A 12,219-nucleotide genomic window follows, 5' to 3' on the forward strand; every position below is an offset into this window, starting at 1 on the left:
TTAAGCTATTTCATAGGCTTCTCAGAGTTGAAAAATTAATAAGTTAAAATCTTAGAAGATGAATGATTTAAACAAATTTCAGGTTGCAATAAATTTAGCTTTTAATTGTACAAAAAGCAAATATCGCTATTGATTTCTTTATTATTTTCCTATAACTTAATGTTAAGCAAGAATCTTTTGGTATAACTTAAAACTTTGGTTGTTTTCAATAAAAAAAAAATTCAAACTTCAACATCATAGTATTTTTTTTTTGTCATAAATCTTGATTTTGTGTGCAAAATTTAATTTTCTCAAAAGTGTAATTAAGTTTTTTGAGTTTTATTGTGTTGATCAATTAAAGTTTTGTACTTTATATTTGTCATATACATGTATTTTTTTTTGGAATTCATGAGAGGAGACTCGAATTGTTCGATTGACACTTTTATTAACAAAAAAAAAAAGTGAAACAAAAAATGTTTTTTATCAAATAACTAGCAAATGAAATGGGGTGATATAGATTTGGAGGAAAAAGTTGAGTCCTTTATCTTTCCTTCCTACTAAAAGATGAAGGGTAAGGTAACGACTTGAGGCAAGAAAGAAAGACCAATTACATCTTATGGTACCATATATTGTCTGATATGTAAATGCAGAATAATCTCATCCAATTGTAAGGAGCCTTCCACTTGCCCCTTTACCCTCATTTTTATTCTTTTATTTTGGTTTAATGAACTTGGAAGCTGAGAATAAAGAAAGAGGAATGGGTCAGGTCTGCTGTGAATCCTCTCTAATCTTACATATAGTTGAAGCCCACTATCAAGAGCTTGAGAGTTGAGATTCTTTGGGAAACATGACATACAGTTGACCATTGTTTTTTTTATCAAAAAGATAAGGCATGTCAACCACATCCACACTACATTTTTCTCTCTCCATTATATCCATTGTCATTTTAGCTTGTGGCCATGATTCTGACTCTAAATCTGGCAAACCTCGCAAGAAGAGGACAAGTAATTACAATCACGCAATGAACACTGCTGATGCCGGTGGCGGTGGCGGTGGCAGTGGGCATGGGCATGGGCATCATGGAGGTGATGATGGTGGTGCAGGTTGCGGAGGCGGCGATGGTGGGGGCAATTAATCCTTGAAAGGTAAAATTAGAGATGATGGTTTTTGTTTTGTGTTTTTCATATGGCTAATAATTTCCGCAGGAGGAATTGGTATTGCAGTCGCAGTGCTTTCTTTGGCTTTTGCTTATGTTGAAGAGATAGTACGAGCTTTGCGGTTTTCATTTGTTGTCTGCCATGTGTGCTTTTTCTTTTTCGAGCTTTTCTCTTCGCTTTCAAGTTTAGTGTTAGAGAAAATTTCTAGTTTTTACTCACTTTTATTTGAATAATAAAGATTGGCACTTACCTCCAAAATAGATACATGAATCGAACGATCTTTTTTTAATCCTCAAAGAAAAAGGTATTTCCAAAAATAATTCTCTTTTTAATTTTAATTGTTTTTAGTTCAAAGAAAAGATTTTTGAATAAATTTTTTCATAATGAAATTTTTTCATATTCAAGTGCTCGTGTTAAAAAAAAATTATTACATGTCATATTGAAAAAATAATAATTACACGCTATGTTTAAAGTATTTGACTCCAAGAATTTAGTTCTAGTGAAATATAAAAATAAAAACCAAATTACATGCTGTCGTAACGTGTGGATCCGGAAACCTGATCGCTAGACCTGATGAAAACACTAGGAGTCATCACCAATTTTTTTTCTAGATGTAATTGACCATCTATTGACTCGATTCTAATCGACAAAGTCTTAAATTAATTTTAAACCTGTCGAGAGAATCTTAAACTGGTCTACGTTCTTAAAGCTAGGTTCGGGAGTACGATTACGCCTGAAAAAAGATTAGCACCTCAAGGACACCCCGTTCCATGAATGGTACCATTTTGATTTTAGATTATCCTATTGGACTTTATTCTTTTAGCTTATTATGTTTCCTTAGTTAGTGTTTATTTACCTTTTATCTCCTATTTTATTAAATTATTTTATTTGACTCTAAAGTGAAATGCAAATATGAAGCACTATAAAGTGCATGGCGTGAGACTAAAAAATGTCGAACGAATAACCTTTTTATCGAGAATGCTCTTTCGGATCCGCCCATCATACTGGTGGGATTCGGAGCTATTTTCTCACCTAAGGAATTATCCAAGAAATTCACCTTTGCAAATTTGACGAATAAATCCCATCATTAGGGTTATCGTACGTTTTTCTTTGAAAATAATATTTTCGTGAATGTGAACCTATTACGAGTAAAAACCTTTTTATTAAAGATATTTTTCGAGCCCTCTCACTATACTGGTGGGACCCAAGAACATCCTTTCACCTAGAAAATTTTCGAGAGAAACTCGCCTTCGTAAGATCTTCGAAAAATCCCATCATCGGGACTTAACTCGTGAACAAAAATATCTATATGCCATGATATGCATGATACGATAGAAATCTATGCTAGGCTTGCGAAGCTTATTTTTATTTTATTATTTATTATAATTATATTATTTATTTATTTATTTTGTTATTTATTTTTTTATCTTTTTATTCTAAGTTTCTCCTATATTTTCCTTGCTATTTCTTATGGATTTTCTTTCTCTTTATTTCTCTTTTTGTAATTAGATACATTATAAATTATTCGTGATTCTATGTTATCTTAATGAACAAAAATTTTTATTTTTTTATTTTTATATATTTTTTGTAAATAATCTTTCATTCAAATCTAGTGCATGATATTTTGTTTTATATATATTTATATTCCATTTTTTTCTCTTTTTATTATCTATCTTATCCTTTTTTCATAACACTTATTAATTTATATTTTATACCACTAGATATTTAAATTTTAATTTTAAATTATTTATTGTTTTGGATTTTTCATCATTAACAATTTTTGTTATTCATCTATTTATTTATTGTCATGGATATTAACGTTTTCACAAATTTTTATTTTTGGACAACTTAAATATATGCCATCTATTCTTTTATGTATGCCATTTTTATTTTTGACTAATTTTTTATGTAGTAAAAATTTATTTATTTAAAATAAAAATCTTGAAATCTCAAAATCGAGACCCTCCCATCGTACTGGTAGGGCCTTAATTCGGATTCCGAACCTAGAAAAAATTAGCTCGGGATTGCGACTCATCGCGTCCCGATCAATCATCCCATCATCGGTACTAACCAAGTAATAAGTTATTATTTTAATTAGTGACTTTAAATAAAACTAAAAGCAAACCTTTTAAATTTAGAGACCTAATTAAAACTAAACTAAAAAAATTAAATGGCCCAATAAATATAATAAACAAATAACCCAATAGTAATCCAAATAATAAGATCCAAAAGAGTCCATATCAAATTTGGATTATTGATGCCCAATGTCTAAGGAACCAATAGCGCCCTTTGGGTTTGGCTCGGCCCGCTTTAGCAGTCTCCCTTAAGGTCCACAACGACATCGTTTTAATCACTTGGGAAGAGTCTTTTGAGTTCTCCCAAACTACGTCGTTTTGCCTCCAAGCCCTAACTATATAAACCGTTTTTTCCTCTTCTCTCTCCCACCGGAGGCCACCCAAATCGGCTATAGATCTCTCTCTAACCCCCCAAAAGTTGAAACCTCTCCTCTCCGCCCTCACTCTTTCTTCGCTGGCAATTAAGCAAACCGGACCCAAGAAACCTTTAAACCATTCCCTCTTTGCCGACGCCTTACTCTCCTTTCTTTCACTTCTCCCCTCACCGGTGATTGGCAAACCGCACCACCTAGCCGACCCACCAAAGATCGCACCCCAAACAACCTTTAAATCTCCCTAAAGCCACAACCTTTTCTCACTGATCTGATCCCCCAAAAACTCGAATCCAACTCTTATAGCCGGCGGCACTAAAAGTTTTTCCCTTTCCTAAACTTTCCCCAACCGGCAGCACTCAAAAATGTTTTATTATGATATTTTGGTTTTTTTTTTTTTTTGGTTTTAGGATTTGTATTGCGGCTAGGGTAGGATGGTTGCTAGAAAGTTAGGATTTTTAGTCTGCAGGTTGCTAGGGGATTTTTGGTCTACAGGTTGCTAGGGATTTTGGGGTTTTTTTATTGCTTTCTCGTTCTCATTGTTGTGGCTACAGTACCCTTTTTATATACTTAATTTTTTTGGCCGAGTGTATCAATCGACGCCATTTTTCAGCGTTTGGCGCTGCAATGCAGGTACTGGTAGGGTGCGTCTGCGCCTTGCCAGTACTCTTTTTTCATTTTTCATTTTTTCTTCTTTTTTCATTTTTTTTCATTCATTTTTTTTCATTTTGTTTTGTTTTTTGTTTCTTATTATAATATTTAATTAACAGGTAAATCATATTCATTAAAAATTAAGTGTCTAGACATGTCATGTTTGAAAAATAATATTGTTACATGATATGTTCAAAAAAAATGTTGTTACACGTTGTTTAAGATGTTTAATTTCAAAAACTTATGCCTTAATGAAATATAAATATAAAGATCAAATTACATGTTATGTTAAAAAAAAAGTTATTACATGTTATGTATAAGGTTACATTCTATGTTGAAGAAAAAAGTTATTACACGTCATATTTAAGATGTTTAACTCGAAGAGTTTATATCTTAGTAAAACACAAAGATAAAAACTAAGTTATAGACTATATTGAAAAAAAAAGTTGTTATATGTCATGTTTAAGGTGTTTAATTTAAAAAGATTATGTCTTAATGAAATATAAAGATAGAGGGTAAGTTATACGTCATATTTAAAAAATATTATTATTATATATTATGTTCAAAAAAAGTTATTACATGTCATGTTGAAAAAAGTTGTTACACATGCCATGTTTAAGGTATTTAACTCTAAAAGTTTATATTTTAATGAAATACAAAGATAGAAATCAAGTTACATATCATGTTTAAATCATGTCATATTCAATAGATTTCTTACATGCCAAATGCATTAGAATTGTTTGTCACATACAGGCATGACGTGCAACAACTCTAGACAGTGTTTTAATTTACAGATTTCACATATAACTTTAACTCATCAATTTTGAAATTTTATAAATGTAAATCAATAAACCTAAGAATATATATTAATGTCATCTCTACTCTTTGGTATGTAGATTGACGACTATATAACGAGAAATTGATAGAAAGATGGTGATAGTGGTAAAATTAGAGAGAGTTGGATGGTGAGAGAAAAATCAGGAGCACAGCAGACAGATGCAAGAGAGAAAAATCGATAAAATTAAAGAGAACTAATGATAGAGAAATCGTGAGCACAATAGACGGATACATAGGAGAGAAATCGAGAGAAGAAATTGTGATAAAAATGCTTCAATTTGTCTGAAATGACTTCAAGGATAAACAGTTAATTTTATATTATAAGTTATTTTTAAAATGACTTTATGAGGTTGATCATTTTTCACAATTTTCTGTATATGAATTTATGTGGTCGTGGATTTAATGTGTTGCCATGGGGCTGAGGTACTGTACCCTGCTTGTTGAGAACTACAAGTTACAGATTGATTGTTAGGAAGTTCACCACATTCACCGGGAAGCAAACAAGCTTGTTGATCAGTTGGCCAAGGCCGGAGTGAACGCGCACAAGATTTGCCGTTGTTACTGGAGTAAAGGTAACTGGGGTAGTAGCTAACGTGACAGGAGACATCCTTTTGTAAGTCCCATATGTATACGTTCTACTTGGTCTGCTGCTTTTGATTAGGGTGGCTTATTACAGCTGTGGTTATGTTTTTTGTGTCATTGTTTTGTGGCATTTGTCTTGATTGATTGTGGTGGAGCTGTGCTGGGAATGTTCACGCAGTACTGTTAATTATCTTCACTTGTAAAGTGCATGGCAGACCCTAATGCCCTGTTTTGTTTTTTTCCAGGTTTGTCCATGTGCATGCATGAGTTTTGAAACAGGGTTCATTAGGTGTGAATCCTGATGGGTAGTAATTTTATAGTACTCCATTGAGGGCTATTTTATTATAATTATTTTAAGTCCAAATGGTCCCTATATGATGACACTACTTAAGATCGAACAAGCATCACCTATTGAAAGGAAAAAAAAAGAAGTAAAACAAGCATCATATCCATATGACGAAGAGAGAGCTTTAGATATTTAAACGGAAAAATAAAGTGTAAGTGGGGCCTTTTCCTTTAGGACAAGTACTTGCAACTTGCAAGATCTCACTCCTATGCTCAAAATTGACATGGTGAGATCTTTAAGTGCTCGTCCCAAATGTGGCCCTAATTATGAGTTTAGGTGATCCATTTCTTTATGTTGTTCACTACTGCTTAAAGCTTGTTGGGTCGATGCAGAGGATGATAAAGAGAGAGCAAGAACTGTGTCAATTTCTTGTATCCTTCCATCATTATCTTTCAACCCACCACAGCCGTTGTCAAGGCTGTTGTGTAAACTTAAATCTAACTTGAGTGACCAATATTTTTCCTTGGTCAGCCTTCCTCCATTGCCAGTGCTACTCTCTTCCACTTTCACTGTTTCTTCATTGATATGATCATACGGTAGTCCTCCTGCCCCTTTCGCCTGCACCTCAAAAGCTTCAACATTTAGCAGAGGTTTCAAATTATTATTGTTATATAGTATTCTTCTGTCTTAATAAATTTGTCACTTGTTCATTTTATTTTTTATTAAAAATTTTCAACTTGGATCTTTATTATTTTAAATAATTTAATTAATTAAATTTTACAAAATATATCTTGAAACTACTTCATTGGAAGTTTTTTGAAAGCATTTTTTTCATTTTTTATCAATTATAAACATAAAATAAAATAAAGTCAAATTTTAAAAACTTTTACCAAATAAAAATTCAATAAGTAACAATTTTATTGAGACTTTGAGAGTAAATATCATCTAGTATCCAATTCAAATATAATTATCCAATATAAAGTTGGGGTAACACCAATTCAAATATAACTATCTATGTCAGTAACACCAATTCAAATATAATTATCCAATATTAACGCAAAACCCTACATTTTTTCAATAATAATTAGTAGAATTTTAGTTTCGAATTCTCTAATAATTACTCCATCACTTGATTTCATATCTATAGACTGGTTATATTTTTGTAAGGAGAAAGAAATTACCCCGGCAACTAGATGAGACAAGGGTTGTTGAGAGCAATTGAAGAAGGAGGGACTGCTGCATATCTGAAACTCGCCGTTGGAGGAATTGTTGGCTTTGCCATTCCAATTCCAACGGCAAGAAATATCTGAACAACTCCTACTAAGCTTACCTTGATTGGCAAGCATTTTCCCTGGAGGCCGCCTTTTGTCTTCAAGAAACCGGCTACTTCTTGCTATTGCTTTCCTGAGGTCAAATATGTGTGAACTCGTTAACTCATTGTTCCCACTTTGAAAGAATACCACTGTTGGCTCATTTTCAATCCCTAAGGTATTGTTGCATGATGCAGCTGGTTCCCAAGGCCGATATCTGTTGAGAGAAAGGAAAAAAAGTTAAGTTCTGAGACATTGAAATAGCTTTTGAGTGTGTAAAATTCGAAGAGATTTTTAGGATCAATCATACAGTTGCTTGAGTAGTACTGGCGAAGATGGTAAAGGGCTTGCATTGTCGATTCTAAAATGCCCACCAGGACTGAATCTCTTGTAAGTCCCAAGGAATCTACTTGTTTGAGAAATAACTGCATGCTTATAAAATATATTAAATTTATTTTTTTTTGAATTTGTGTCTAATTAAAAGGTTATATTTTTTAATAGTTAAAATTAAAAATTAATTTTTTTATAAAAATCATATTTTTACATAATTTATTTAGATGAATATGTGAAATAATTATATATTTAAAGGTATATTACTCCTTTAGTCTTATTTTATTTAGTCCTATTTGACTTTTATGAAGTTTAAAAAAATTAGGTTTTACTCTATTTTATACATACAGTTTCAAAACTTGATATTCTATGATTTTTAATGCCACAATATTGAAAAATCCCGAAAAATAAATTTAGAACATAAAAAAAAGAGTATTAGATCTTCAACAAAAAAAATAGACATAATTTTAGATTATCCAAAAAAAAAAGGTAGGCAAAGAAATTGTGATATAAGAACTATGCTTTAATCCAATATGATTTTATTTTTCTTAACTTTTTGCAATTTTTGAGAAAATAAATAAATAAAAGAAATACTAATAAAATTAACAACTAAATACAGAGCCTAAAAGTTAATTACTGCATTCTTTTAGTTTGGAGGGGCTACTATATACATTCAATAAAGACATTGAATGACCAAGTATTAAGCAAGTAGGATAACAGAGTTCTTATAAAGCTGAATCACCTTGCCCCGATTCATTAAGCTTCTTACTTCGATACATCTGAATCACAAAATGTATATTAGTTCAAATGGACAAATAAATAAAAACCATGCTTTCAGTTCCTAGCTAGCTGAATATTTTTAAATAAGATGATGATTTAACTGGCTGAGAAAGAAAAAAGAAAATGAAATTAAGAAAGTTAAAAAGGAACAGATTTCAGGTTGAGTATTCAAATGCTTATCAACCACGTTGTTTGGTTCTATATAGTACCTGCAAGTGACTCTTTACATGGGCAATGCTCAGTCCTCTAACGTTCATCATCTGAAGAACCAATTTGGGAGTTGCTCCTTTTCTCATCCAAACAAAAACAATTCTTTTTAATTACCAACTAACTATAAATATATATATGAAGATATCTAATCCTAAAATCAACTAATAATTAACTCTGAGTTATGATTCGTGTTGCATCATGTTGGAAGATTGAGATATATTCCAAGTGAATGAAGCTTACGTTCTTGGCCACCAAGCCTTTCCACAGCATGCACAAAAGATAGATGGAGATCAGGTGTCCACCGAAGCCTTGGCATTTTTGACCGTACGTATTGCCTTACTCTACCTGTCCTTTCTTTCCCTTTGGAAGTTGTTTGGTTATCAGCATTAATCTCGTCGCTATCATTCTCACAGTCAATGACTTCTTCATTTAAATCAAAGGATGAAAGCTTCTGAAATCCAGCTAAAGAAGAGGTTTCAGCTTGAATATCACTTCCATTTTTGACCGTGTTTGCCATATATTAATCTTTAATCATGGCATCCTCCTTCCACACTTGTCAGTACCAAGAGAAAAAAACACCGTTGGAGATCAAAAGATGGAAGTTATGGCAAGAGAAAAGGAAAAAGAAAAAAAAAGGGAAACAGTGGCTGGTTTACATATTCTTATAGGGTAGGAGCATGAACATTCTTCAGTCATCTCAAGTGTGCTGAACTAAAATGCATAAAAAATTCTAAATATAAATGAAATCAGAATCTACCAAAAATCTTTCTTAAGAATTTTTTTTCTTCAAGTTGCCTCACTAATTGGATCTGTGGAGTTCATACATATATTATATAATATATTCCTTAAAATATGGATCGATGCAAAATGTAATATGGTCGTTACATATATAACTTATGAGCATAAAATGTTTATTATTAGAAGGAATTTTTGTTTATTTTGTGAAAAAAAAATAAGAATTATGTATTTTTAAGTCCTAGCCTAAGAGCAGGAAGGATTCTTTGCTATTACTTGCTTTGCATGCAAAAAGCATCTGCAAGAAATATAAACACGAGGTTGGAAACTGAAACTGAGGAAAAAAACAATTATTTTTCAATATATAAAAGCGAAAACACTTATTTATGGACGTGTAATTGTGTAGAACAAAACAAAAAAAGAATTAAAAACAGTACCTTCAAACTAAGCTCTAACACCAAGATGCAAGAAAACCAAGAAATGGTGAAAACCAGATATTGATGTAATTAACTTGAAATATTTCCCTTTCTTGAATTGTAGCGATTCTAGCCTTAGTTTTGTGTTAGAATCAGAGTCACGATGTAGGAAGATTACAACCATATTCTTAAAAAGGCTTTTTGCATTATATATAAACTAATGAAATAAGTACTATCCAAGTACCAGAAAAGAGTGGAAGAGATAATTTCTGGGAAGAAAGTATTGATGAATATTCCATTACTTTAAGTATGCATGATTATTTTAATATGAAAACGATAAGAAAATTCAGATCATATATACTGTGAGGTTTAACTGAAATTACCTTTGAAATCACTTCTAATCCATTATTGAAGCCACAATCTGGGGATCCAGCTGCCAACGCTTTCTTAGAATTATCCTAAAGCCAGCATAGAATTATGTAACAAAAGAGTAGTTGCACTAGCTAGCCCTTCACGGATCTACATCAAGCACTCAAGAGACTGGTCGAGACAGACAGACAGAGAGAGAAAGAGATCTTTGATTTTGAGGTATTGTTCCTCACCCTTTTGAAATGAGAAATTAAGGTCTGCATTAATGGAACTTAATTTGGTAGGAATGCCCTATCCATCATTAAACTTGAAATATTCTCGACTTGGAATATAATAATATTTGTTTTAGCTTATTTTAATATGAGTAGGAGACAATGGTCGGGTACCACTTGATCTCAAGGGCTAATATTATTTAATAACAACAAAAATACAAATAGATGACCACTCTCTTCAAACTGTTGAAATCATGTGACTTCTCGAGCCTTTCTCGTTATACCATTTGTGTTGTTTTCACAGCTCCTTGGTCCGTCTCTTCCTATTTCCCTTTCTCTTGCCTGCCCATCCGTGATAATCTTTGTAAGTTGACCTATGCTGGGGCACTCAACCCTAACCCCAATTTTGTTTTCTCCATATTTCAGATTAAGAAATTCTACATACTTGCCAGACTAGTGTCTTAATTCATAATTATAAAATGATTGATATATCATGTCTTTATATATTATATAAAAGGTAGACCATGCATCTGCTTCATTGAACTCGACCCATCCTTCTATATAACTTTTGAGTTTTTAGTCTCTATATTTTAACGCTGATTTTCTGTCCTATTGTTCTGATTGATGTTCCCTATGGCTGTAGCTTATATGTATATATATATATATATTTGTTGCATCGATCTATATTCTCATAATTTTGATCTCTTCTCCTAGTCCCCGCAGACTTCAAATTGTATATATGAACCCTTGAGAAAGCTTATATTGTACCACCCAAGAAGCTTGCCTGTATGACTCAAGGGACGGTCCTACCAAGAAAAATAAATACATATACATACCTATAGCCATATTGAAATGAGTCCCCAAAGGCCCCGTTGGACTCAAAAAACCTACCTTGTATACCTTCTTCCCCCATAATTCATTGAACAATCATTCCTTCACTATATACTTAACTTACTAACTCTGCAATTAAGCGGGGCAAAAAAAAAAAAAAGGGTAGTTATATGTATAAAGCATCAAATCGATCTCTGTTGCTATACCTTTATTAGTGAGCGCACTTCTCCATAATTAATTTTGTATTTAATTTAATTCTTAAATTTGATCCCAAATTCAAACTTGAACATTATATAATATGACACTTGACTCGTTTTGAAGGATTATATAATATGACACTTGACTCGTCCTGGAGGGGAAAATGCTTGCTAATCAATGATGGGCAAGACAGTGAAATTAAAAGACTCGACAATAGTCCTTCATGTTGTCTCTCTTGTACATGTATTTTGCCCTAGCGTCCAAGAGTTTACTTTCCAAGGCATCTTAGAGAGAATTTGAAGAACTTGTCCTGACGTGATACAAATTAAGACTAATTGTTTTTTGTTTGGGAAGAGAAGAGGAATCATTTCAAGGATTATGTCTGAGTAGATATGCGTGACATTTTTCTCTGTGATTGAACACTAAAAGGGAAAGAGCCAAAGAAGGAAGGAAGAAAACCCTTTTTTGCTGTGAGTAAATGGAGACAGATATTCGAAGGATTAAAGTAAGAGTTTTAATGGGGAAGAGTTAGCGGAAGAGAAGGACATTGGGTCTCGTGTGGTTAAGAAAATAAGGAATTCTCTTAATCCTACGTACCAAAATAAATACTTCATCTTCTGTCTGTTTATGTGCATGGGAGTTGACATTGCTCCTATTTTATTAACCACGACGAATCTTTATCACTTCGTATTTTGACTTGTAGCGGACGCTAAAGCTCTAGTTGCATTTATAAGTTTATATATGATTTTAAGTTATATAATAATACGAGAATTAGTTCATTTTTTATTTCTTATTTTTAAAATTTTAAATTAAAAATTTAAACAAATTAAAACTTCAAGTGTTGACTATATATGAAATTATTTTAAAATCACAGAAAAAAAAGCCTTATT

General features: G+C 32.1%; 1 protein-coding gene and 1 long non-coding RNA gene across 3 annotated transcripts; one reads left to right on the forward strand and one right to left on the reverse strand.

Annotated features, from left to right (window-relative positions):
* Positions 1 to 515: 515 nt before the first annotated feature.
* On the forward strand, positions 516 to 5,890 carry LOC18612061 (uncharacterized). Of its 2 annotated transcripts, none has more exons than XR_016024258.1 (2): positions 516 to 1,124; positions 5,525 to 5,890. It is a non-coding gene; the product is annotated as an uncharacterized LOC18612061 (long non-coding RNA). The 2 variants fall into 2 exon arrangements; XR_016024259.1 differs by having other exon boundaries at positions 5,531 to 5,890.
* Positions 5,891 to 6,059: 169 nt separating this feature from the next.
* LOC148764513 (Homeodomain-like superfamily protein) lies at positions 6,060 to 9,139 on the reverse strand. Its single transcript, XM_088802940.1, has 6 exons — positions 8,809 to 9,139; positions 8,568 to 8,644; positions 8,321 to 8,357; positions 7,559 to 7,673; positions 7,120 to 7,465; positions 6,060 to 6,556 (listed from the first exon to the last, which is right to left on the reverse strand). Exons 1-6 carry the CDS (start codon positions 9,083 to 9,085, stop codon positions 6,263 to 6,265), a joined length of 1,146 nt encoding a protein of 381 aa, XP_088659066.1. The 5' UTR covers positions 9,086 to 9,139; the 3' UTR covers positions 6,060 to 6,262.
* Positions 9,140 to 12,219: the final 3,080 nt, after the last annotated feature.

Source organism: Theobroma cacao, chromosome 1 (assembly GCF_053813885.1).
Source record: "Theobroma cacao isolate CCN51 chromosome 1, ASM5381388v1, whole genome shotgun sequence".
NCBI classification, from domain to species: Eukaryota; Viridiplantae; Streptophyta; class Magnoliopsida; order Malvales; family Malvaceae; genus Theobroma; species Theobroma cacao.

Bases quoted from the DNA above. Each gene is read 5' to 3' on its own strand.
- LOC148764513 (XM_088802940.1), bottom strand. From the start codon at position 9,085: ATGGCAAACACGGTCAAAAATGGAAGTGATATTCAAGCTGAAACCTCT. The intron at 8,358-8,567 runs GTACTATATAGA...TTTGTGATTCAG, and splicing joins ATGTAAAGAGTCACTTGCAG to ATGTATCGAAGTAAGAAGCT. The intron at 7,674-8,320 runs GTGATTCAGCTT...ATAAGCATGCAG, and splicing joins GCTTAATGAATCGGGGCAAG to TTATTTCTCAAACAAGTAGA.